Source organism: Panicum hallii, chromosome 1 (genome assembly GCF_002211085.1).
Source record: "Panicum hallii strain FIL2 chromosome 1, PHallii_v3.1, whole genome shotgun sequence".
Taxonomy (NCBI): Eukaryota; Viridiplantae; Streptophyta; class Magnoliopsida; order Poales; family Poaceae; genus Panicum; species Panicum hallii.
In genome coordinates, this window is record NC_038042.1 from 19,653,069 (window position 1) to 19,680,809 (window position 27,741).

Genomic DNA, 27,741 nt, shown 5'->3' on the forward strand with positions numbered 1-27,741 from the left:
CGGCGGAGGAGTTGGGGTACCAAACCCCAAAGAAGGACCTTAAGGGTCTCTACCAGCAGTCTGACTCCGAGTCCGGGGGTGATGAGCGCCGCAAGAAGCTGTACGTCATGTACAGCGGTAGCTCGGAGCTCGTTTCCCAGGGAGACATCAAGACTCTTCGCCGGGAAGTTTTCTCGGTGAAGCCGGGGGCACCGAAAGCGGCGCCCCACCAATGATGGAGGAGCACCACAATCACCTTCGGGCCAATTGACTGCCCGGAGAACATGGCGGGGGCCGGGGTGCTACCACTTGTCACCGCCCCCACCATCGCCAACATCAAGCTCCACCACATGCTGATCGACGAAGGCGCCGGCCTCAACGTCATCAGCTATGCAGCGTTCAAGCAGCTGCAGATCCCGGAGTCCAAGCTGGACCCGTCTCGCCCATTCTCCGGAGTGGGCCCGCATCCCGTCTACCCGGTGGGGACCATCTCCCTGCCGGTCATGTTCGGGACCGAGGAAAACTTTCGTAGAGAGAACGTACAGTTCGATGTTGCGGAAGTCGACCTCCCATTCAATGCCATCATTGGCAGGCTAGCTCTGTACCGGTTCATGGCCGTTGCCCATAATGGGTATCTGGTCCTCAAGATGCCATCCCCGGTGTCAGACCCGCGGCTACGGGGCTATGTACATAATGTAGTTTAAACAGGGTTAAGAAATAAAGCCCGTCTTATCTCTTAATTATGTTGTTTTCTACTCGTTTGAGTAGGAGATAAAGCTAGTCGGTACAGAAGGAAACTACCCGAGTTATATCCGGGTACGATTCCTTGGCTAGTATTGACTAGATCCCTGTAACCCTGACCTCTCGGATATATAAGGGGGGGCAGGGACCCATTCGAAACACAACATCAACACCCAAGGGAATACAAACCACCATACAGGACGTAGGGTATTACACGCCTCGCGGCCCGAACCTGTCTAAAATCTTGTGTTCCTTGCACCTTCGAGTTCCTGATCTCGGCGTCTCCTCACCTAAACTTACCACCTCGGGTATACCCCTCGGTGGGCAGCCAGTAAAACACCGACAGCTGGCATGCCAGGTAGGGGAGCGCATTGAAGATCCACTGGCGAACTCGATGGCATCTTTCCAGTTCACCAGGTCAGTACCTTCTCAGGGTACAACGTTTATTTTTGGATCGAGGATTTGCATCGCAGATGGTGCGGGCAGTTTCCGTCGGTTCCTTGTTGACATGAAGCCAAAAACTCCTGCGGCGGGTTCTCATAGCGACCTCGACAAGTTCATCGATGATCTCAACGATTTGTCAATCCTTGGATCTGCTACGAGGACCGAGGAGGAGCCTGCTTCCAGCATGACTTCATCCAGCGTTGCAACAACCTTCCTTGGGTTGGACTCGTTCCAATCTGAGGGCTCGTGTAGCCGATCGTGACTCGGTCTACACAATTTGGCCACTGATCTCCTGGAGGCCAACATCTCTGAGTCTCTCTCCACATTGGAGGAAGACTTGGATACTCTACTCCAACTCGGAAAGCCCGAAGCCACCGCATGTCGGGGGGCTTTGGGTTGTTTCGGTGCCAATGGCCTGATGATTACCTCCACTCCGGAGGGGCGTTTCGTGCATTGGAAGGGCATGAAACTTTCCGATCTACTCGAGGCCGAAGACAGACTTGTGGCACACCTCGAGGCTTTGCCTTTTCAGGAGGGCATGCCATTAGCCACCATGGCGGAGGAGTCGACTGAGCTAGTCGACGTGAGCTCTGATGAGCTCATTTCACGCCAGGTGTTGGTGGCGGAAGAAGGCGAGGATGATGGCGACTTGCCCATCATCAAATTCGATACTGTATCCGAAGATGAGGCCACAGCCAACACCGGCGACGAAAACGACGCCGATCGTGAGGCACAGAGGACCTGGAACAGAGCTCGCATAGCTCGCCAAAGGAGGGTCAATGAGCGCATGCGATCCATGCATCGTGAGCTTGTCGCCGAATTCGCTGCCGTAAGCGAGCGAGGCTTCAGGACTCCGGTGGCCAACATCGCCAGGGTTACGGCCATACTTGAGCGCAGTAACGATCCGAACGTGCGTCAAGCACTTCGTTACATGCAGAGGGCCTGGATTCAGCTTGATCAGCAAAACCCGGTGTCTACCCTCAGGGAGGAGCACGTGGGCAAAACCGAAGCCAGGCTCACAGCCGAACGGCAGGCGGCCGTCCTCGACCTCAGCGCAGCAATAACAACAATGCTCACGGGAGTCAGGCCCCTGGCGGGAGGCAGCAGCCACCTCCAGGAGGTAACCCGCGACAGGCCAATCATCGGCCTCCTCTAGAAGACCTGCGCCAGCGCATCAATGAAGGCCGCGATGCGCGGTCCGTGATCGATTCCAGGCGCAAAGTGCGTGAAGAAGTCGAAACAGAAGGTACTGACTGCAGTGACCGTTTCCTAGCTTTCTCCGAATGGTTCAGCAGCTACAAGTACCCTAAGGGCTTCAAGTCGATCGGCATCACCAAGTATGATGGCAAGCAAGCTCCTCAGCAATGGCTACATTGCTACTCCACCGCCATTGAACTTGCAGGGGGCTCCAACATCACCAAGGTCGTCTACTTCCTGATGGCTTTGGACCCTGCGCCGCTCACGTGGTTGGAGAGCCTCAGCAACATCTCGATCGACTCTTGGGAGCAGCTCAAGAAGGTCTTCATCGACAACTTCCAGGGGGCGATAGCTTGTGCAGGTACTCATCACGATCTTGCTCAATGTAAATAGGAATGTAACGAGCTCCTACGATCCTATACACGTTGTTTCTTCGATGTCCGTGCCACCATTGCGAATATCTCGGAGGAGGACATCATCGACTACTTCTACAACGGCATCACCGATCCAGGCATCTCTAGAGACTTCAGGCGGAACAGGTCGAAGACTGTTGCGGGGCTTCACGACATGATGCACGACTAGTCCGAGCAGGAAAAGAAAATGCGGGAGCGGTTCCCGAGGCACAATGATAGCAATCTAAGGCGTCCTCATGACAACCTCAACTACAAGAGCTAGCGGGACTATTAGGGTCCATCCCGAAAATGCAAGCCAGATGATCTCATCGTGGCTGTGGATCGTCCCTCGCAAGGCAAGAAGTCGGTGACATAGGAGGAGTTCGAGAAGCTCCTGCAGAAGAAATGCCCATGGCATCCAGGTGGGAATTACGCGGCAATCGATTGCTACCATCTTCAGAGGACATTCAGCAATTCCAGTGGTGGCAAGAAGAACAAGAATCCAGTGGACAAAGAATCCGAAGACGACGACCAAGGGGACCAAAAGCGCAACGTGAAGTTCCAAGATACTTCAAAGACCGTCAACGTCATCTTCGGGGGAGATGGAGACTTCGGTTCCAGGCGGGAACAAAAACTGTTTCTCCGGGAGATCATGTCCGTCGAGCTGGTGGCACCATGACCACTCCGCTGGTCAGAGGTGCCCATCTCATTCTCCCGTGATGATCAGTGGACAAGCTTTTTGAAGCCCGGTAAGTTCCCCCTGGTTCTGGACCCGGTGGTGGCAGAAGTCAGGCTCACCAAGGTGCTCATCGACGGTGGGAGTGGTCTCAACCTCATCTTCGCCAGCACTTTGAGAAAGATGGGTCTGGACTTCACGGACATGCTGGTTCCAAGCAAATCTCCTTTCTACGGCATTGTCCCAAGTAATGCGGTGCACCCACTTGGCATGGTGGTTCTTCCAGTCACCTTCGGCACGAGGGAGAACTACCGCACCGAGTTCATTAAATTTGAAGTTGCTAACTTTGAATCTTCTTATCATGCCATACTGGGCCGTCTATGATGAGGACATGACTTGTATGGATACAAACATAATAAGAACATATTTGGGGAGAGACATGGATGATGAGTATGTGATATGCTTATGTACAACCATTCATGCTAAAGACAAGGTGAGCTTCTTCCTATGTTATTTATTTACTTATTTTGAGAATAGATTGCTACCTAAAAATATTATTATAATTAGGAATTATGGAGATAATGATGGAGTACTCAAAGATAGGCATGGAGGGGGAGAGGACCAGCAAGGGACGTCCAACCCAAGTTAGAGTCCTAAACAATATCAAATTCGAGTCCACCTTGGATTCCACAACCTTACTTCACCAAAACTGACACCCTGGCAACATACGGAGTCGGATTTGGACGTTCTATATATGGTTGGAACCAGAATTTCATAGATCTTCTAATGGCATTGGTCCCACCTCAAAATACCTTCTGAGTCGATGGGAATCGCCGATACAAGTGGGCATCCAGAATCTAACAGGGTGCTGTGTCACCATCTTTTGGGCCGTTGGCCCGTGTACCGTGTTGAATCCCATTAGGGTTGTGTCCAGGGGACTTGCACGCCATCTTAGGGTTTGGGTTTTGCTTAGATTCAATCTGTCATCGAACAGTGTCACCGTTCATCGGTTTGTGAGACTCCACCTCGTAATCAAGTCTGTTTGATTGCATCTCCTGTTCTTGCTTGTGTTCTTGATTGTACTTGCAGGGATAAGTCTTCGTGGCGAGGTCATTCGTGTGACACGGGTGATAACCAACGGAGCAGTGGTGTAGTGATTGCGGGGTTCTGTTTGTTCGGAGCCTTGGATCATCAACGTCGAGTTCTCCACCAATCAAGTTTACCGTACCTCTCGGAAGATCGGGATTCAACCTTCTATCAAGTAGTATCTGTTATCATGTTGCCCGTGAGGTATTATTGTGTATCCTTTAGATTGATTTTTATTCCTCATCCTAAAGTCCAAAAAATCCTAAAAAGATTTATTTCCCCATCCTACAACCATCGATTACCCTTTGCACTTTCGTTTTTAGAGTCTGCATAGTTGAATTTGTGCCCTAGTCATAGTTTTTTTTGCTAGTTTGGGTCGTGTTTCTGGTTTATTTTACGTTTTGCATGGTCGTATTTTGTCCGTTTCAATCTCGTCGTCGCGTCCAGATTAAATTTGTTTCTGTCTAGTTCGGTATTTTGATCATAACTCTGTCATACAAACACGGATTTGAGTGTTCTTATACTCTATCGAAAGCTTGTGAAATTATCTATAACTTTGTCAATAGTGATATTGTCCAGAAAAATTGATATCAGAGAGTAATATGCATAGGGACATAATCTGTTTGTGACCCAGAAATTGTTGATCAGTCTGTATTTCGGGGCCCATATCTCTAGCTTCCTTATTTCAAAATAGGTGTTCCATATACTGAAATTGAAGAGAAAAAGTAGATCTACAACTTTGGTATTATGCTTTTTGACATTTGAGTCTGTTAAGAAGGTCAGATAGTCTGTTGAATTTGAACCTGAAAATCTATGTTATCAGACGAGGGTTTTGTGATTGTCTTCAATTGTATCTTGTTCTTGCAGCACTTTTGAGAAAACAAGGATATTAAAAAAAAGGTAAGTGCAAAAAAAAAGAGCCGCATAAAAAAATAAGAAAAAAAATCAAAAGTGCTTGCATCCTTTGTGTCCCTTGTGATTCAGTATATGACCTGCTAGCTTGAACTATTCTAGAAATACGTTTAGGCTAGCAACTTTGACAAGTACTTGGGGCACTTATTCATCTTTGCTATCTGTTATCGAATTGTATTCCACCTCACCACTATATTTGGCCTCCAAAAGCTCCACATATATAATCTTCTCTAGACTAGAACAGGTACTTCTTTGCAATCACACCCACGCTCTACGTGTTATCACTCCTGCCACCGTTTGCCACTTGTAGTGCTGGTAAGAACCTTGTGTCAGACCCGGGGCCACGGGACTGTGTACGTAACGTAGTTTAAATAGGTTTAAGAGATTAAGTTCATCTTATCTCTTATTCATCTCATTTATCTCTTATTTATCCTATTTAAATAGGAGATAAAGCTAACCGATACAGAAGGAATCTACTCAAGATATGTTCTGGTACGATTCTTTGGCTAGTGTTGGTTAGGATTTTTGTAACTCTGACCTCCCGAATATATAAGGGGGGACAGGGACCCTCTTAAAACAGGATCATCAGATCATTCTACACCCAAGGCAATACAAACCACCATACAGGACGTAGGGTATTACGCACCTCGCAGCCCGAACCTGTCTAAGTTTTGTGTTCCTTGCACCTTCGAGTTCCTGATCTCGGCATCTCCTCACCTAAAACTTACCACCTTGGGCATATCCCTCGGTGGGCAGTCGGTAAAACACCGACACCTTGTAAGAGCGGGGTATGACACTTCATACTGTGTGATTTCACATCCACTCGCTTGAGTAGTCATAGCGGTCATATCATTGTTGTCTTCTTTTATTTTTACTAAAATGACAGGAACATCCCATCTGGAGCTCCGCGACATGATCAGAGCTCTGTGTGATGCATTCAACATGGGCACCGAAAAATTGAAGAGTGTTTCAGGACTTATTGAACGGATAGACACGATGGCGACTCGTCAACCACAGCCTACAACTTCTTCTGCAGATTATATACAGGATGTTGAGAGCGAGGATGCGAGAGACAACCCGTTGGAGAAGAAAGAACTTGTAAGCAAAGGTAATGATATTGGTGCTACAACTCGAGGTGAGCATAATTTTAATGCGCTAGATTTTCCCACAATTCATGCTACTGTAGAGCAATCTATAGTGAAACATTTTCTTAATTTGTCTTTGTCACAAGATGGTTGTCTTGATATTCCTTGTGATAAAGAAAAATTGTGTGATTATGCTTATGTTGTTTCAGTGCCACATTTTATGACACAGATTGATATTGTTGTTTCTAAAACAACCACATGTGCTGAAAATAATATTTTTGTTCCTATAACTAGTACGCATGATGAGCTCAAATTGTTATCTTCCTTAAATACTTTGGGTCATATTGAATTTGATATGTTGTGTAATCTGAATTATTTGGAGGATACACTTTTTGCATGTTCTAAATTGACACGTTTGCATAATCATACATATCATTTTATTGGAAGGTATAATTATAATGGACAATATATGGTACATCGAGTTTATATTTGTTCAGATCTAAAAGCATCTTTTGTTGAACACCAACAAGATCATATAGAGAGCTACAGTAACACCAATCCTATAATATCAAGTTCCTCTAGTTTAGTTTTTAAGAAACAGGTTCACTTCCAAGAAGGAAAGCATTGTTGGCTATTAAATAGGACCTCTTCAACACCTGCACTCAAACCGAGGACGGTTTGCTTTCAAGAAGGGGAGAATGATGAGGACATGACTCGTATGGATACAAACATAATAAGAACATATTTGGGGAGAGACATGGATGATGAGTATGTGATATGCTTATGTACAACCATTCGTGCTAAAGACAAGGTGAGCTTGTTCCTATGTTATTTATTTACTTATTTTGAGAATAGATTGCTACCTAAAAATATTATTATAATTAGAAATCATGGAGATGATGATGGAGTACTCAAAGATGGGCATGGAGGGGGAGAGGACCAGCAAGGGACGTCCAACCCAAGTTAGAGTCCTAAACAATATCAAATTCGAGTCCACCTCGGATTCCACAACCTTACTTCATCAAAACTGACGCCCTGGCCACATACGGAGTCGGATTTGGACGTTCTATATATGGTTGTGTAACACCCTAATGTAATTTTCTCAAATTTTAATGAATTTATTTGGGCTTAAATAAAATTTCCAGGGTTTTCTCTAATTTATCTTGCATTTAAAGTAATCTTATAATGCAAGTAATTAAAATTTATTATGGGATCAACTTGTTTGTGCATTCATGCTGGAGCATTGTTTAATTGTGTTGAGTTTATAGGATTTGAATTCAAATTTATTTGAATTCAAATAGGTTGTTTGAATGGTTTGAGTGTAGAAAAGAAAAAGGAAAAGAAGAAGGAAAGAAACCAGCTCAACCCTCTCTCAGCCCGGCCCACCTCCTTTCCCTCTCCCTCTCTCCCCTCGGGCCCTTTTCCCCTCCCCTCTCCCCTCCCCGCTTGGGCCGCGCCGGCCCAGCTCTCCCCGTTCCCAAGCCCAGGCGCGCCCCCTCTCCTCTCTCCCTCTGACCTGATGTCCCCACGCATCAGCGCCCCCTTCTCCTTCCTCCCTTTCTTCTCCGGCGCAACTCCCCCCCCCCCCCGAGATCCCCGGCGAGCTGCTTGCCCTGGGCCCGCACACCGAGGCCTTGACCCCCGCTTTTAATTGGCCCCGCAGACCCTCCCCACACCCTCTGCCTTACCCCGCCGCCACCCAAAACCCTAGCGCCGCCGTTCCCTCGCTCCGCCGCGCCAACCTCCTCGGCCTCACCGTGGTCCGGGCGCTCCGCCGTGCTTCGGACCACCACGACCCCCGCAAACGCTCCGCCTCGATCCCTAGAAGCTTCTCGAGCCGGCATTGGAGCCCTAGCCCCCGGCACCGCCGGAATTGAGCCACGACCTCGCCGCCGGTGATCTGCTCCGCCGCCTCAATTCTTCCCCTCCGTTGCGTCCCGGGCTCTCTTAACTTCTTGATCACCTGCGCAGGAGCTTCTTGAGTCGACCCAGAGTGATTAGAGCCCTGGAGTCCGCCTGTGGCCGTCGGACCGCGAGCACCCGATCATCTCCGCCGCCGGCCGTCGTCGTTTTCCCACTTCCGCGGCAGCTCCGGCCACCCCGAGCCCTTGGTGAGCCTCCCCTCCTTCCCCTGGTTCTTTTGCGCCGGATCTCGTAGTCTTTGGCAGCCTGTGGCCTCTGGAACGCCGCTCGCCGGTGATGTCCTCCACCCCGAGCCGCCCTCATCGTCGATTCGCCCTAGCCGTGCCCAAACTCGCCACCACAAGTGCCCAATTGGATTCGTCATGCCAAGCCCTAGCTCCTAGACCTGATCTCGTGCAAAACCGAGCCCGGACGGCCAAGATAGGCCAAGTCCGGTGAGTTGCAGCCGTGCACCGCCGCGGGACTCTCTTCTCCGGTGAACCTCGCCGCCGGCCGTGCCCCTTTGAACCTCAGCCACCCGATCTGCAACCAACGACGGAGATTAGATCGTGCACGCTTAGATCTGAGCCGTGAGATCGAGATCCAAAGGATCCAAATCGCGCATACCGGTTCGAGGTAGGGATGAATCGGAGCCGTCAGATCTGGGATAGGTGGTCTGGATTAGATCCGTTTGAATGTGGGCTCGGTCCGTTCGATCTAGATCCTGCGGCTGTTAGACGCGCATACCGCTTCACGATAAGGATTAGATCTGGGCCGTAGGTGTTAGATCCGGTGGCCCAGATTAAAGCGTACCGGTTCGGTCTGCCAGTTTTGCTAAAGAGTCCCTGCGTTTTTCAAGAATCAACCCGCGGTCCACCCTTAGTTCAAAAGTATTTGCGGTTAAGTCCTGTTTTACCCGTTTAGACCCCTGAGCTTTCCAGTTTTTTGAACCCGCCGTCCAAGCCCCAGGTTCTCACGTGCTAGCCCCTGTGTCTACCCTTTATTTGCATTTAGACCCTCGGTTTTTGCGCAGAACCCCTTAGAAACTCCAGTTTTCTTACAAATAGGTCCCTGGATCTTGTTTCAAGCGTAGATTTCGCGTTTTAGCTCCGTTTTAGGTGTTCTTTATGTCCACGCGATTGTTGTAACATGTAGAATAGTTCTAGGCCAGTTTTGTGTGCTGTTCTATTGTATTGGTGTACTATTTTCTTATAGTTTGCCATTGTCTGTGCATGTGTGTATGTGTGGACCATGCTTGATGATCGTGAGTAGACGCGGAGCCTTTGGACGAGTACCAGGAGCCACCATCTTCTGAAGCTTTTGAGCAGCAGCAGGAGAACTTTGAGGAAGGCAAGTATAACATGAACATCCTACCACTTTTAAATATAGATTTCATACTGCACTTTAATACTGTATGCCTATAAGGACTTTCCTAGCCACTTTATATCCTATATATATCCTTTGGGTTGCATTATGGTTAGTTGTGCTAGGTTGCTGCGCTATAACAAACCTCAGTCCTTTTAATTAATCTGATTAATGGTTATATGCAACTTAATTCTGAGAGTGGCCCTCTGTGCTGTGTGCTTGAGCGGTCCACGTCTCCTTAAAAGGTGCTTTTGTTAGAAACTTGCTTTAGGGGGCCAGCACGGTGCTTAGTGCTTGGTTGGCCACTCTCCATAAGGACCGGTTCATATAGCGACAACCTGAGACAACCGCGCAACCACAAGACTGGAATGGGACGGTCTTGACTTACTAATTAGGTCGCGTTGGTTCGGGAGTAACTTATTGTAACACCCAAAGGTAAAATATCGAGATTTATAATGAATTTAATTGGGCTCCAGTAATTCTTTTCTAAGGATTTATTTTGCCTAGCTGGCATTTATTTATAATTTAATTCACAAAGAATTAAAATTTATTTCTAGGTTCAACATGTTTGTGCATTCATGCTGGTGCATAATTTTTATTTGGTTGGGCGCATAGGAGTTGAATTCAAATTTGAGTTGAATTCAAATAGTTTTGAGTTGGTGCGGGAAAAGAAAAGGAAGGAAACGGAAAAGTAGGTCAGTCTTTCCTTCTTTTCTCTCAGTCATTCCTTATATTCTCAGTCATTCCTTATATCCTTAGTCATTCCTTATATCCTCAGTCATTCCTTATATTTTCAGTCATTCCTTATATTCTCAGTCATTCCTTATATTCTCAGTCATTCCTTATATTCTCAGTCATTTCCCCAGCTCGACCCCACCTGTCCGCCCCTCCTTCCTTCTTCCTCTACCGGCCGCGCAACGGCCCCCGAAACTTCCAGTGAGCTCTCTCGCTTCGGGCCCGCACGCCAATGTGTGCCGCTGCCCTACAAGAAGGTTCCGCGCCCTAGAACCCTAAACCTAGCCGCAGCAGCACCTCTGGAGACCCGCAGCGCCGCCGCCTCCTTCTTCCCTCCGCCGTGCAGACGCCTCGGCCTCACCGCCGACCGGCCGTTCCGCTGCACCCCGGACCACCACAACCCCCAGGTCCGCTTCCTCTCGCCATCCCGAAGCTCCGCGAGCCCAGCATCGAAGCCCTACGCCTCGGCATCGACCGAATTTCCCGAAGGAACCTTCGACGGTGAGCCGCTCCGCCGTCGGAATTCCTCATCGTCGTTGCATCCTGATCCGTCTTAACCCCCTGGTTACCTCCGCAGGGAGTTCCCCGACCGATCCGCGCGTCCAAGGGACTTCGAGCCCCTCTGCAGCAGCCTTCCCCACGAGCGCCGCCGTTTCCGCTGCTCGGACCTCGTCGCCGACCATCTTCCGCTGCCTCTCCAGCCCGTTCAGGCCCTCGGTGAGCATCAGCACGTTCCCCTCTCCCTCTTACGCTAGCAATCATGAACCGTAGGCCGCACCCGAAGTCGCGACGCCATCGCCGGTGTGCGCCGCCGTGCAGACCCGCCGTCCCTGCGAGCCCAACCAGATCGGACCAGTCCGATCCAGATCAGACCGTCCGAACCCCGCTGTTCAGATTGGACCGTCCGACCGGAATGCGTCCGAACCGTTCGATTTAGATCCAACCGCCCGGATTAGAGGCCGCGTACCCCCCCTTCAGCCGTGGCAGTTTTGTTAAAGAGCCCCTGCCCTTTTGAGGAATTAACCCGCCGTCCATCTCTAGTTCAAAAGTTTTCGCAGACAGGTCCTTTCCTTCCATTTTAACCCCTGAGCTTCCTGGAATTAGTGCCCGCAGTCCATGCCTTGCGTTTTCATGTGTTAGCCCCTGCGTCTAGCCTTTAATCACATTTAAGCCCCTGGTTTTTAGGCAGAAACCCCTGGAAGTTCTCTTTTTCTCGCAGATAGGTCCCTGAATCTTGTTTTAGCCCTAGATTTCGCGTCTTAGCTCCGTTTTAGGTGTTCTTTATGTTCACGCGATTGTTGTAACGCGTAGAATAGTTCTAGCATAGTTTTGTATGCGGTTTTGATGAAATGTTGTACTGTTTCTTATCCTTTGTCTTTGTATGCATGTATGTGTATGTGTTGGACCATGTTTTGGCGTTGCGATCGTGAGTAGACGCTTATCCTTTGGACCAGTACCAGGAGCCACCATCTTCTGAAGCTTTTGAGCAGTAGCAGGAGAACTTTGAGGAAGGCAAGTATAACATGAACATCCTATCACTTTTAAATACAATTTCATACTGCATTTTAATACTGTACGCCTATAAGGATTTCCTAGCCACTTTTATCCGGTATATTATACCCTGGGTTGCATTTTGGTTAGTTGTGCTAGGTTGCTGCGCTATAACAAACTTGGTCCTTTTTAATTAAATTTGATTAATGGTCTTATGCAACTTAATCCTGAGCGTGGCCCTCTGTGCTGTGTGCTTGAGTGGCTCACGTCTCCGTAAAAGATGTTTGGTTAGAAACTTGGTTTAGGGGGCCAGCACGGTGCTTAGTGCTTTTTTGGCCACTCTCCATAAGGACCGGTTCATAGAGCGACAACCTGGGACAACTGCGCAACCACAAGACTGGAATGGGACGGTCTTGACTTACTAATTAGGTCGTGTTGGTTTGGGAGTAACTTACCTGCGTGGGCAAGAGGGGTGGTAAGCTTCAATGGTCCCTGCTCCTCCGGCTTGGTCTGTGCTTTGTGTCTTGTACCCCCGGAGGTGGGCCCCATCGTTGCTGATCCAGAATCCTTAGCGGTTACACCTTACCAATGTGATCCTTTGTAACAGTCTCGTAGTGTGCTTGCTAGCCATCTCACCTAAGGAAGTGTGATGAACAACTAGCGTAGCCCACGACTTGTGGGTAAAGTTGTGCAACCTCTCGAGAGTGTAAAACTGATATATCAGCTGTGCTCACAGTCATGAGCGGCCCAGATCCTCCTTTTGATTAGTGGGGTTATCAACCTTTGATTAGGGAGATTTCCCCGGGTGGTTTTGGTTTGGTTGGTTTCTCAGTAGTTCTTAATTAATATTGATTAATTTCTTATGCAATATGGGTTCATGGTAATTCATCCACTTATAGTAAATAGTTTTAATAAAATTTGCCAAGATTAAAAGCTACTGCAGTTGAGTCAGCTAACCCTAGAGCCTCATACTCGTGTTATACTTGTTGAGTACAAGTTGTGTACTCACACTTGCCTTTTCCTCTCTTCTGTTCTCTTTGGGACATCTTCGACTGCTGCCCAGTACCAGGCGACGTGGAGGACTACTTCAGCGGACTCGACGATTTCTAGGCGTTGTCTCCCAGTTGACGTCCCTGTGGCGCCCTACTCTTCATGTATTTATTTTACGCTTCCGCATTCCTTGAACTGATTCTTGATTCAGTTGTAATAAAGATATTCATTTTATAATTTATACGCTTTTATTCGTGACATGTGTTGTGATATCTTGATAATCTGTTGTATATATGCGTGACTTATGTTCTTATAAATCGGGTGTGATAGATTGATATCAGAGCCGTGTTGACTGTAGGACGAAGCCTAGATAGAACTGGTCGAGTTTAGGACTTCTCTCCGCTTGCTCTGCTCCCGCAAAACCCAAACATTCGTTTCTGCTTCCATTCCTTGAGTTCTAAACCTCGTGTTTGCTAATCCTCCCCGCATTTTCCGAGGGTTAGTTTGATATATTCCATAGACGTTGGCCTGCATTCGCTTAACCCTCTAAGTTTAAGCTGTCCCGATGAAAATGCGCTAGAACGAGTGTGTTAGTCGAGTAGTGTGATAAACTCGACTAAGTTGTGAATATTGAATGTTTGTTATTGTGCCAATGTTTGATTTGGATTTTTGGTTGATTGCATAGTTAGAACCAAAACTTGTTCATGCAAAACGACCTTAATATGAACCTGAATTAAATAATCAAAAGCTGAGTTAGAACGTTGGGGGTAAAAACCGTACATTCCTTTCTCTCTATTTTATCCTGTCAGAGTCTTCTTTCCCGAAGTTATACCATACCTATCTCTTATAAATTTCGGTTGTTGCAATCAGATGGTGAACACCAGGAGCACCGGCACCGGTTCTGGCCAGCAGGGGCAGAACACCCAGAGCACTGACCAGCCGCTGCCGATGCCTCCACCCCTGACTCCGGAGCAGTTCTTCCAGCTCCAGATGCATATGATGGCCACCCTGAACAACACCATTCAGACGCTGCAGCAGATCCACGCTCAGCCGCCACCTCCTCCACGGCAGCAGCCCCGCGACCGGCTCGCGGACTTTCTGAGGGGTCACCCGCCGACGTTCTCTCATGCGGCTGATCCACTTCAGGCTGACGACTGGCTTCGTCAGGTGGAGCGCCAGTTGGATGTCGCTCAGTGCGACGACCGGGAGCGAGTCCTGTACGCAGCAGGACAGCTGCGAGGCTCAGCCCTCGATTGGTGGGAGTCCTACCCAGCTCGGGACCGCGACACTCTCACTTGGGCTCAGTTCCGGGAGCGTTTCAGGCACCACCACATCCCTGCTGGTGTGATGAAGATGAAGCACAAGGAGTTCCTTGCGCTTAAGCAGGGAGCTATGACGGTGACTGAGTACCGTGACCGCTTCCTCCAGCTCGCTCGCTACGCCCCCGCTGAGGTCGCCCATGATGGCGATAAGCAGGAGCGCTTCAGGGAGGGACTGGATGACCACCTGGAGTATGCGCTCATGAACCACCGCTTCGACAACTTCAACCAGCTGGTTGATGCTGCCCTCAACACCGAGCGCAAGCACCGGGAGATTGAGGATAAGAAGAGGAAGACGGCTCCTGTTGCATCGGGTAGCAACACTCGGCCTCGATACCAGTACCCGCAGCAGCAGCAGCAGCACCAGAGGCAGGTCCAGCAGTACCAGCAGCGTCAGCAGCAGTACCCACCTCGTTCTCAGCAGCAGCAGCAGGCGGGACCGGGCCAGAGGCTTCCAGCGCCTCCGTTACGCTCTGCTCCACCGGCTCCACCAGCTCCACGGCAGGGAGTACCTACTCCTCCTCCTGGGCAGCAGGCTGCTGCACTTCCTCGAGTGTGCTTCCACTGCGGCGAGCCGGGGCACTACGCCAACGTCTGTCCTCAGAAGGCGCAGGCAGGACAGCAAGGGCGTGCAGCACCGCCCAAGGCCCCAGCTCAGGGCAGGGTGAACCACGTGAGGGCCGAGTCAGCGGCCGAGGCTCCTAACATGGTGATTGGTACGTTCATGGTCAACACCCATCCTGCTACAGTGCTTTTTGATACTGGTGCTACGCATTCTTTCATCACCCAGTCTTTTGTTGAGCATCATGGTATTCATACTAGCACCTTAAAGAGGGGCATGTTAGTATCTTCACTGGGAGGGCAGTTGAGGTCTCATATCTTCTGTCCCAGAGTCAGTATTGTCATAAGGGGGGTAGATTTCAGTGCAAATCTGATGGTGCTGGACACCAAGGGTATTGATGTGATCCTAGGGATGGAGACTCTTGCTAAGTGGGGAGTCCGGATAGCTTGTGCTCAGAGGACGGTTCTTCTGTCAGCACCAGATGGTCAGGAGGTTACTGTGGGTGCCTCGGAGCCTTCTGGATTTCTTCATCAGATGGAGGCTAGACCCACGGATGGTATTCGCGTGGTGTCTGAATTCCCGGATGTCTTTCCAGATGATTTGCCAGGTATGCCGCCTGATCGCGACATTGAGTTTTCCATTGATCTCTTACCTGGCACAGCTCCTATTGCTAAGCGGCCCTATCGTATGGCTCCCGTCGAGCATGAAGAAGTTAAGAAGACAATCGACGGGTTGCTAGCCAAGGGTTATATCCATCACAGTTTCTCTCCTTGGGCCTTTCTTGTATTGCTTGTAGAGAAGAAGGATGGCGCGAAGAGAATGTGCATCGATTATCGGGATCTGAATGCAGTCACTATCAAGAACAAGCATCCATTGCCCCGTATTGAGAATCTTTTTGATCAGCTTCAGGGTGCTTGCGTATTCTCGAAGATTGATCTGCGTTCGGGTTATCATCAGCTGAAGATTCATCCTGAGGATATCCCGAAGACGGCATTCACCTACAAGTATGGGCTATACGAGTATACGGTCATGTCCTTTGGCTTGACCAATGCTCCTGCTTTCTTCATGCATCTTATGAACAAGGTTTTCATGGATTATCTGGACACCTTTGTGGTGATATTCATTGATGATATCCTGATATATTCCAAGTCAGAAGCAGAGCATGAGAAGCATCTGAGGCTTGTGTTGCAGAGGCTCAGAGAACACAAGCTGTATGCCAAGCTCAGCAAGTGCGAATTCTGGATTGACGAGGTTCCATTCCTCGGTCATGTTATCTCCAAGGGAGGTATTGCTATGGACCCCGGGAAGGTGAAGGATGTGCTTGACTGGGTGGTACCATAGACGGTGAAGGAAGTCCGCTCTTTCTTGGGCTTAGCTGGATATTATCGGAGGTTCATTGAGAATTTCTCCAAGATTGCGAAGCCTTTGACTTCTTTGCTAGAGAAGGGTGTGGATTTCTCTTGGACTGATGCGCGTCAGAAGGCCTTCGAGGAGCTGAAGAAGAGGTTAACTACGGCGCCAGTCCTTACTCTGCCAGACCAGAGCAAGAGGTTCACAGTGTATTGTGATGCTTCGAGGGATGGTCTTGGTTGTGTTTTGATGCAGGAAGGCAGAGTGATAGCTTATGCTTCACGGCAGTTGCGCCGGCACGAGCTGAATTATCCCACTCATGATCTGGAGTTAGCCGCAGTTGTGCATGCTCTGAAGATATGGAGGCATTACTTGTTTGGGCAGCAGTGTGACATTTACACTGATCACAAGAGCCTCAAGTATATTTTCACCCAGAATGAGCTGAACATGCGGCAGAGAAGATGGCTAGAGTTGGTCAAGGATTATGACCTGGAGATTCACTATCATCCGGGCAAGGCCAATGTTGTAGCAGATGCTCTGAGCAGGAAGAGCTATGTTAACATGGCCGTGGCTTTTTAGATGCCTCAGGAGTTATGCGAGGAGTTTGAGCAGTTGAGTCTGGGTTTCTTGCACCATACCTCAGGTACATCGTTCGAGGCAGAACCCACTCTAGAGGCAGAGATCAGGCAGCATTAGAAAGAAGATAAGAAGCTGCAGGAGATACGTGAATTGCTTAAGATTGGTAAAGCCCCTCATTTCAGAGAGGATAATCAGGGTACCTTGTGGTACAAGGGTCGGATATGTGTGCCGGATGTAGCGGATCTCAGGAAGTTGATTCTGAGTGAGGCTCATGATACGGCATATTCCATTCATCCAGGCAGCACGAAGATGTATTACGACCTAAAGGAACGATTCTGGTGGTATGGAATGAAGCGTTCCGTTGCGGAGTATGTGGCTATCTGCGACACTTGTCAGCGTGTCAAGGCAGAGCATCAGAGACCAGCAGGTTTATTGCAGCCGTTGAAAATTCCAGAGTGGAAATGGGAGGAGATCACTATGGACTTCATTGTGGGATTGCCTCGTACTCAGAAGGGGTACAACTCTATATGGGTAGTAGTGGATCGGTTGACGAAGGTTGCCCATTTCATTCCGGTGAACACTACTTACTTCGGCGCTAGACTCGCAGAGTTGTACATCTCCAGGATTTTTTGTCTGCATGGTGTTCCGAAGAAGATCATATCTGATCGAGGATCTCAGTTCACTTCACGGTTCTGGGAGCAGTTGCATGATTCGTTGGATACGAAGCTGCGTTTCAGTACCGCCTATCATCCTCAGACAGATGGGCAGACAGAAAGAACCAACCAAGTGTTGGAGGATATGCTTCGAGCCTGTGCTATTCAGTACGGTACCAGCTGGGATAAATGCCTGCCGTATGCAGAGTTTTCGTATAACAACAGCTATCAGGCCAGTCTGAAGAAGTCTCCTTTCGAGGCCTTGTATGGTCGCAAGTGCAGGACTCCGCTGTATTGGGATCAGATTGGCGAGAGGCAGGTATTCGGTCCGGATATTGTTGAGGAGGCAGAACAGTTGGTACAGCAGGTGCGAGAGAATCTGAGGGTCGCTCAGACTCGTCAGAAGAGCTACGCGGATGTTCGTCGTCGAGATCTGACCTTTGCAGTAGGTGATCATGTGTACCTGAAGGTCTCACCGATGAGAGGGATTCGCAGGTTTAATGTAAGAGGGAAGCTGGCCCCTCGATATGTTGGTCCGTTCAAGGTGCTGGAACGGAAAGGTGGGGTGGCAGATCGTTTGGAGTTGCCTCTCAGTCTCTCAGGAGTGCACGATGTGTTTCATGTATCTCAGCTGAAGAAGTGCTTGAGAGTGCCAGAAGAGCAAGCACCGCTGGAAGGGTTAGATGTGCAGGAAGATTTGATTTACATCGAGCATCCGGTGAAGATTCTGGAGACATCTGAGAGAGTTACACGGAACAAGAAAATCAAGATGTGCCGTGTTCAGTGGAGTCATCACACAGAGGATGAAGCTACCTGGGAGCGAGAAGATGAGCTGAGGAAGACATACCCCGATCTCTTTGCTAGCTAGCCTATTCGAATCTCGGGACGAGATTCCTGTAAGGGGGGTAGGTTTGTAACACCCAAAGGTAAAATATCGAGATTTATAATGAATTTAATTGGGCTCCAGTAATTCTTTTCTAAGGATTTATTTTGCCTAGCTGGCATTTATTTATAATTTAATTCACAAAGAATTAAAATTTATTTCTAGGTTCAACATGTTTGTGCATTCATGCTGGTGCATAAGTTTTATTTGGTTGGGCGCATAGGAGTTGAATTCAAATTTGAGTTGAATTCAAATAGTTTTGAGTTGGTGCGGAAAAGAAAAGGAAGGAAACGGAAAAGTAGGTCAGTCTTTCCTTCTTTTCTCTCAGTCATTCCTTATATTCTCAGTCATTCCTTATATCCTTAGTCATTCCTTATATCCTCAGTCATTCCTTATATTCTCAGTCATTCCTTATATTCTCAGTCATTTCCCCAGCTCGACCCCACCTGTCGGCCCCTCCTTCCTTCTTCCTCTACCGGCCGCGCAACGGCCCCCGAAACATCCGGCGAGCTCTCTCGCTTCGGGCCCGCACGCCAATGTGGGCCGCTGCCCTACAAGAAGGTTCCACACCGTAGAACCCTAAACCTAGCCGCAGCAGCACCTCTGGAGACCCGCAGCGCCGCCGCCTCCTTCTTCCCTCCGCCGCGCAGACGCCTCGGCCTCACCGCCGACCGGCCGTTCCGCTGCACCCCGGACCACCACAACCCCCGGGTCCGCTCCCTCTCACCATCCCAAAGCTCCGCGAGCCCAGCATCGAAGCCCTACGCCTCGGCATCGACCGAATTTCCCGAAGGAACCTTCGACGGTGAGCCGCTCCGCCGTCGGAATTCCTCATCGTCGTTGCATCCTGATCCGTCTTAACCCCCTGGTTACCTCCGCAGGGAGTTCCCCGACCGATCCGCGCGTCCAAGGGACTTCAAGCCCCTCTCCAGCAGCCTTCCCCACGAGCGCCGCCGTTTCCGCCGCTCGGACCTCGTCGCCGACCATCTTCCGCTGCCTCTCCGGCCCGTTCAGGCCCTCGGTGAGCATCAGCACGTTCCCCTCTCCCTCTTACGCTAGCAATCATGAACCGTAGGCCGCACACGAAGTCGTGACGCCATCACCGGCGTGCGCCGCCATGCAGACCCGCCGTCCCCGCGAGCCCAATCAGATCGGACCAGTCCGATCCAGATCGGACCGTCCGAACCCCGCTGTTCAGATCGGACCGTCCGACCGGAATGCGTCCGAACCGTTCGATTTAGATCCAACCGCCCGGATTAGAAGCCGCGTACCCCCCCTTCAGCCGTGGCAGTTTTGTTAAAGAGCCCCTGCCCTTTTGAGGAATTAACCCGCCGTCCATCTCTAGTTCAAAAGTTTTCGCAGACAGGTCCTTTCCTTCCATTTTAACCCCTGAGCTTCCTGGAATTAGTGCCTGCAGTCCATGCCTTGCGTTTTCAAGTGTTAGCCCCTACGTCTAGCCTTTAATCACGTTTAAGCCCCTGGTTTTTGCACAGAAACCCCTGGAAGTTCTGTTTTTCTCGCAGATAGGTCCCTGAATCTTGTTTTAGCCCTAGATTTCGCGTCTTAGCTCCGTTTTAGGTGTTCTTTATGTTCACGCGATCATTGTAACACGTAGAATTGTTCTAGCATAGTTTTGTATGCAGTTTTGATGAAATGTTGTACTGTTTCTTATCCTTTGTCTTTGTATGCATGTATGTGTATGTGTTGGACCATGTTTTGGCATTGCGATCGTGAGTAGACGCTGAGCCTTTGGACCAGTACCAGGAGCCACCATCTTCTGAAGCTTTTGAGCAGTAGCAGGAGAACTTTGAGGAAGGCAAGTATAACATGAACATCCTATCACTTTTAAATACAATTTCATACTGCATTTTAATACTGTATGCCTATAAGGATTTCCTAGCCACTTTTATCCGGTATATTATACCCTGGGTTGCATTTTGGTTAGTTGTGCTAGGTTGCTGCGCTATAACAAACTTGGTCCTTTTTAGTTAAATTTGATTAATGGTCTTATGCAACTTAATCCTGAGCGTGGCCCTCTACGATGTGTGCTTGAGTGGCTCACGTCTTCGTAAAAGATGTTTTGTTAGAAACTTGGTTTAGGGGCCAGCACGGTGCTTAGTGCTTGGTTGGCCACTCTCCATAAGGACTGGTTCATAGAGCGACAACCTGGGACAACCGCGCAACCACAAGACTGGAATGGGACGGTCTTGACTTACTAATTAGGTCGTGTTGGTTTGGGAGTAACTTACCTGCGTGGGCAAGAGGGGTGGTAAGCTTCAATGGCCCCTGCTCCTCCGGCTTGGTCTGTGCTGTGTGTCTTGTACCCCCGGAGGTGGGCCCCATCGTTGCTGATCCAGAATCCTTAGCGGTTACACCTTACCAACGTGATCCTTTGTAACAGTCTCGTAGTGTGCTTGCTAGCCATCTCACCTAAGGAAGTGTGATGAACAACTAGCGTAGCCCACGACTTGTGGGCAAAGTTGTGCAACCTCTCGAGAGTGTAAAACTGATATATTAGCTGTGCTCACAGTCATGAGCAGCCCAGATCCTCCTTTTGATTAGTGGGTTTATCAACCTTTGATTAGGGAGATTTCCCCGGGTGGTTTTGGTTTGGTTGGTTTCTCAATAGTTCTTAATTAATATCGATTAATTTCTTACGCAATATGGGTTCATGGTAATTCATCCACTTATAGTAAATAGTTTTAATAAAATTTGCCAAGATTAAAAGCTACTGCAGTTGAGTCAGCTAACCCTAGAGCCTCATACTCGTGTTATACTTGTTGAGTACAAGTTGTGTACTCATACTTGCCTTTTCCTCTCTTCTGTTCTCTTTGGGACATCTTCGACTGCTGCCCAGTACCAGGCGACGTGGAGGACTACTTCAGCGGACTCGACGATTTCTAGGCGTTGTCTCCCAGTTGACGTCCCTGTGGCGCCTTACTCTTCATGTATTTATTTTACGCTTCCGCATTCCTTGAACTGATTCTTGATTCAGTTGTAATAAAGATATTCATTTTATAATTTATACGCTTTTATTCGTGACATGTGTTGTGATATCTTGATAATCTGTTGTATATATGCGTGACTTGATCCTGGCGCATATATGATTGCTCGATTTATGTTCTTATAAATCGGGTGTGACACTTACCTGCGTGGGCAAGAGGGGTGGTAAGCTTCAATGGTCCCTGCTCCTCCGGCTTGGTCTGTGCTGTGTGTCTTGTACCCCCGGAGGTGGGCCCCATCGTCGCTGATCCAGAATGCTTAGCGGTTACACCTTACCAACGTGCTCCTTTGTAACGGTCTCGTAGTGTGCTTACTAGCCATCACACCTAGGAAGTGTGATGAACAACTAGCGTAGCCCACGACTTGTGGGTAAAGTTGTGCAACCTCTCGAGAGTGTAAAACTGATATATCAGCTGTGCTCACAGTCATGAGCGGCCCAGATCCTCCTTTTGATTAGTGGGGTTATCAACGTTTGGTTAGGGAGATTTCCCCGGGTGGTTTTGGTTTGGTTGGTTTCTCAGTAGTTCTTAACTAATATTGATTAATTTCTTATGCGATATGGGTTTATGGTAATTCATCCACTTATAGTAAATAGTTTTAATAAAATTTGCCAAGATTAAAAGCTACTGCAGTTGAGTCAGCTAACCCTAGAGCCTCATACTCGTGTTATACTTGTTGAGTACAAGTTGTGTACTCATACTTGCCTTTTCCTCTCTTCTGTTCTCTTTGGGACATCTTCGACTGCTGCCCAGTACCAGGCGACGTGGAGGACTACTTCAGCGGACTCGACGATTTCTAGGCGTTGTCTCCCAGTTGACGTCCCTGTGGCGCCTTACTCTTCATGTATTTATTTTACGCTTCCGCATTCCTTGAACTGATTCTTGATTCAGTTGTAATAAAGATATTCATTTTATAATTTATACGCTTTTATTCGTGACATGTGTTGTGATATCTTGATAATCTGTTGTATATATGCGTGACTTGATCCTGGCGCATATATGATTGCTCGATTTATGTTCTTATAAATCGGGTGTGACACTTACCTGCGTGGGCAAGAGGGGTGGTAAGCTTCAATGGTCCCTGCTCCTCCGGTTTGGTCTGTGCTGTGTGTCTTGTACCCCCAGAGGTGGGCCTCATCATCGCTGATCCAGAGTGCTTAGCGGTTACACCTTACCAACGTGCTCCTTTGTAACGGTCTCGTAGTGTGCTTGCTAGCCATCACACCTAGGAAGTGTGATGAACAACTAGCGTAGCCCACGACTTGTGGGTAAAGTTGTGCAACCTCTCGAGAGTGTAAAACTGATATATCAGCTGTGCTCACAGTCATGAGCGGCCCAGATCCTCCTTTTGATTAGTGGGGTTATCAACGTTTGGTTAGGGAGATTTCCCCGGGTGGTTTTGGTTTGGTTGGTTTCTCAGTAGTTCTTAACTAATATTGATTAATTTCTTATGCGATATGGGTTTATGGTAATTCATCCACTTATAGTAAATAGTTTTAATAAAATTTGCCAAGATTAAAAGCTACTGCAGTTGAGTCAGCTAACCCTAGAGCCTCATACTCGTGTTATACTTGTTGAGTACAAGTTGTGTACTCACACTTGCCTCTCTACTCTTCTGTTCTATTTCGGACATCTTCGACTGCTGCTCAGTACCAGGCGACGTGGAGGACTACATCGGCGGACTCGACGATTTCTAGGCGTTGTCTCCCAGTTGACGTCCCTGTGGCGCCCTACTCTTCATGTATTCATTTTACGCTTCCGCATTCCTTGAACTGATTCTTGATTCAGTTGTATATATGCGTGACTTGATCCTGGCGCATATATGATTACTCGATTTATGTTCTTATAAATCGGGTGTGACAGGTTGGAACCAGAATTACATAGAGCTTCCAATGATATTGGTCCCACCTCAAAATACCTTCTGAGTCGACAGGAATCGTCAACACAAGTGGGCATCAAGAATCTGACAGGGTGCTGTGTCACCGTCTTTTGGGCTGTTGGCCCATGTACCGTGTTGAAGCCCGTTAGGGTTGCATCCAGGGGACTTGCATGCCCCTAACTCCCTTTTATTCAGTAGCCATCGCCACCTTAGGGTTTGGATTTTGCTTAGATTCAATCTGTCATCAAACAGTGTCGCCGTTCATCGGTTTGTGAGACTCCACCTCGTAATCAAGTCTGTTTGATTGCATCTCCTGTTCTTGCTTGTGTTCTTGATTGCGCTTGCAGGGATAAGCCTTCGTGGCGAGGTCATTCATGTGACACAGGTGATAACCAACGGAGCAGTGGTGTTGTGATTGCAGGGTTCTATTTGTTCGGAGCCTTGGATCATCAACATCGAGTTCTCCACCAATGTAGTTTACTGTATCTCTCGGAAGATCAGGATTCAACCTCCTATCAGTCCGGCACTCGCCAAATTCATGGTGGTGCCGCATTATGTTTATCTACTTCTTAAGATGCCAGGACAAAGTGGAGTACCCACTCTCCGAGGTGACTTGAAGAAGTCATATGATTGCAACCAGGAGGCGATCCAATATGCTTCGACTACACGTGTGCCAGATGCTTCAGGGGAAGTACTCGCGGCCGTGCAATAGCTCTCCCAAGCCAGGCTGGAGATCCCTTCAAGAAAGGCCAGCAAGTCGAGCATCAAGTCGACTGGTGACGTGGCCCTCAAGTCGATCCAGCTCCAGGAGGCTGACTCATCTAAGACCGCCATCATCGGCGCGGGCTTAGATGAGAAACAGGAACTCGCGCTCGTCAGTTTCCTTTGGGCTAACCGAGATATATTCGCGTGGAAACCAGTGGATATGCCAGGGGTGCTCAGGGAACTGATCGAGCATAGTCTAAATGTACACCCACAGGCTATGCCCAAAAAGCAACGCTTTCAAAGATTTGCTCACGATAAGCGTGAGGCAATCAAACAGGAAATAGCTAAACTCCTCGCGGCTGGCTTCATTAAAGAAGTGATTCATCCAGAGTGGGTAGCCAATCCCATCCTTGTAAGGAAAAAGAATAATGAATGGAGAATGTGTGTCGACTACACCGATCTCAACAAGCATTGCCCAAAGGATCACTTCGGGGTACCGCGCATTGATCAAGTCGTCAACTCAACGGCGAGTTGTATACTCCTTTGCTTCCTTGATTGTTATTCAGTATATCACCAGATTGCACTCAAGGAGGAGGATCAAATCAAGACCGCGTTTATCACCCCGTTCGGGACTTACACCTACAAAACTATGTCTTTCGGTTTGAAAAATGCAGAAGCAACCTATCAGCGCGCTATTCAGATGTGCTTTGCTGATCAGCTGCATCGGAACATTGAAGCTTACGTGGATGATGTGGTCATCAAGACCAGGAATCCCGACGGCCTGATTGCAGACTTGGAAGAAACGTTCAGCAGACTACGCAGGTTTCAATGGAAGCTCAACCCAACTAAATGCGTTTTTGGAGTACCATCAGGAAAATTGCTCAGGTTCATCATCAGCAACCAGGGAATTGAAGCCAACCATGTGAAGATTTTAGCCATCATTGATATGGGGGCTCCGGCCACAATCAAAGATGTGCAGAAGCTAACAGGTTGTATGGCAGCCCTGAACAGGTTCATCTCCCGGCTCGGGGAGAGAGGACTACCCTTCTTCAAGCTCCTGAAGCGCCAAGACAAGTTCAGTGGATGGAGGAGGCCGAGAGAGCCTTACAAGACCTGAAGCATCACCTTCAGTCTCCTCCGGTCCTTACAGCACCATTGCCGGGAGAAGATCTACTACTCTACATTGCGGCAACAACTCATGTTGTCAGCAGTGCTATTGTAGTCGAGCGAAGCAAGGACGGCCATGCATTTGGAGTGCAGAGGACTGTGTATTTCATCATCGAGGTACTCTCCGAATCCAAAGTATGATACCCGGCAGTTCAGAAACTTTTATGCAATTCTGATTACATCAAGAAAGTTGCGCCATTACTTCGATGAGTATAGGATCACTGTGATTACGGATTCTCCGTTGGCGGATATTCTCCATAATCAAGATGCCACGGGATGTATATCAAAGTGGGCAGTGGAACTGGGGGCTTTGTCTATCGACTTCAAGCCACGCACTGCAATCAAGTCTCAAGCTCTAGTCGATTTTATGGCTGAGTGGAGGGAGAATCAAATTCCAACTCCAGTTGACAAGCCAGAGCACTGAACCATGTACTTGATGGGTCTCTTAAGCTCGATGGCGGCGGTGTTGGAGTTCTATTTATTTCTCCAAGAGGTGAACAATTGAAGTATGTCCTCCAGATCCTTTGGGAGATATCCAATAATGAATCCGAGTATGAAGCACTCCTTCACGGGCTACGTTTGACGATATCACTAGGCATCAAGCGACTTCTTGTATAAGGTGATTCACTTCTAGTCATTCAGCAAGTCAACAAAGAGTGGGACTGCAACAAGGAGATGATGGATGCTTATATACAAGAAGTGCGCAAGCTGGAAAACAAATTTTCTAGCCTGGAGGTTCATCATATGGTACGGGAGCATAATATTGGTGCAGATATACTATCCAAGCTGGGGTCTACTCGTGCATAGGTTCTAGCGGGAGTCTTTGTCCAGGAGTTAAAGCAGCCATCCATCAAGTCCTCACCTCAGATAACTACCGATGCGGGCCCCCAACAGCCTGATCGGGAGGTTATGATGCTGGGAGAGGACTGGAGAGAGGCTTATATCGATTTCATCCGAGATCACATACTACCAGCAGGGATGGATGCAAGAAGCATAGAGGCAGCTCGTGTCATGCGTAGAAGTAAGGGGTTCGTCCTAGTCGACAACAACCTCTACCGGCGTGGCGCTCGATCAGGTGTCCTCCTGAAGTGCGTCACGAAAGAAGATGGTTACGACATACTGCGGGAGATACATGAGGGCATTTACGGCAACCATGTAGCTTCACGAACGCTGGTGGGGAAAGCATACAGAGCTGGTTTCTGGTGGCCCACCGCAGTGTCCGATGCTGAGGACCTTGTGCAGAAATGCCAAAACTGCCAATTCTTTGGCAAGCAATCTCACATCCCAGCTCACAGTCTCATCACCATACCGCTATCCTGGCTGTTTGCTTGCTGGAGCCTTGATATGATTGGGCCCTTCTCAACGGCGCCAGGCAGTTTCACCCATGTATTGGTGGCTATCGACAAGTTTACCAAGTGGATCGAGTACAAGCCGATAGCCAAGCTCACACCAGATCGAGTTGTTGATTTCATCTCCGATATCTTGCATCACTTCGGCTTCCCGAATACCATCATCACGGACCTGGGATCAAACTTCACGGCCAACCAGTTCTGGGAGTTCTGTGGAAATGCGTGCATCAAGGTCAAATATGTCTCTGTCGCACACCCAAGGGCCAATGGTCAAGTTGAGAGGGCGAACGACATGATAATTGATGGCCTCAAGAAAAGACTCTACGATGAAAACAACAAGAAAGGAGGAAAGTGGATACACGAGTTGCCACATGTCGTCTGGGGGCTCCGGACTCAGCCGTCCAAAGCCACAGGACAAACACCATTCTTGCTCGTCTACGGCTTTGAAGCTATCTTGCCGGCCGACATCATGTGGAAATCCCCAAGGGTTGAAATGTACAATGAAGGCGAGGCAGACGAAACAAGGCAGTTAGAGCTCGATTCTGTCGAAGAGGCTCACTGCACCGCTCTTGTTCAGTCAGCTCGATACCTGCAGGGGTTCTGGCGATATCATGATCGCAATGTGAGGGAACGGTTGTTCAATATAGGTGATCTGGTCCTACGCCGCATCGAAGATGAGTCCGGCTTACACAAGCTCTACTCAAGGTGGGAAGGCCCGTTCGTCATCAAGCAGGTTACAAGACCGGGGTCGTATCGACTACAATACCCCGAGAGCCAAGATGTCCCAAATTCTTGGAACATTTAGAACCTGCACAAGTTCTACCCATGAGGAAGCGTGCGGGGATAGCTGTTCTCCGGACGCCTAGGCGGCCTTTTTCTTCCGAATCAATTTGGAGGCTACGTGTCACAAAATTCGGAATGTAAATTTTTCTGTTAACAGACGGAGGCTCCGGCCACGTTCATGTTTTACCGACTTCATGTTATAAGTTTTGGTAGAGGCTACGGCCACGTTCATGCTTTATATGAATTGACTTTCGCCGTGACCTTTGATGGTCGCTTGCAACGATGATCGCATTTTTCCCAACAAGTTCGATCCGTTCGATTGGTTTATGCCTAACTTGTTGGATGGGCTCGCATAAGGAGCTATGTCTACTATGTCCAGAGTCATTGCACTTGGGGTAATTTTGATTTCTTGCCAAAAGCACGGCAGTCACGCGACGATGCTCGCATTCTTTCCTAACAGGTTAGACCTGCTCGCTTGGGTTACTCCTAACTTGTTGGACGGGCTCACACGAGGA

The 27,741-nt window shown here is 48.7% G+C and overlaps 1 protein-coding gene across 1 annotated transcript in view; it reads left to right on the forward strand.

Annotated features, from left to right (window-relative positions):
• Positions 1-263: 263 nt before the first annotated feature.
• Positions 264-27,741, forward strand: part of LOC112896438 — a 90,851-nt gene continuing 63,373 nt past the window's right edge. The window contains exon 1 of the mRNA XM_025964407.1: positions 264-376. Within this exon, the coding sequence (XP_025820192.1) occupies positions 264-376 (113 nt within the window). The remainder of the gene's footprint in view (positions 377-27,741) is intronic.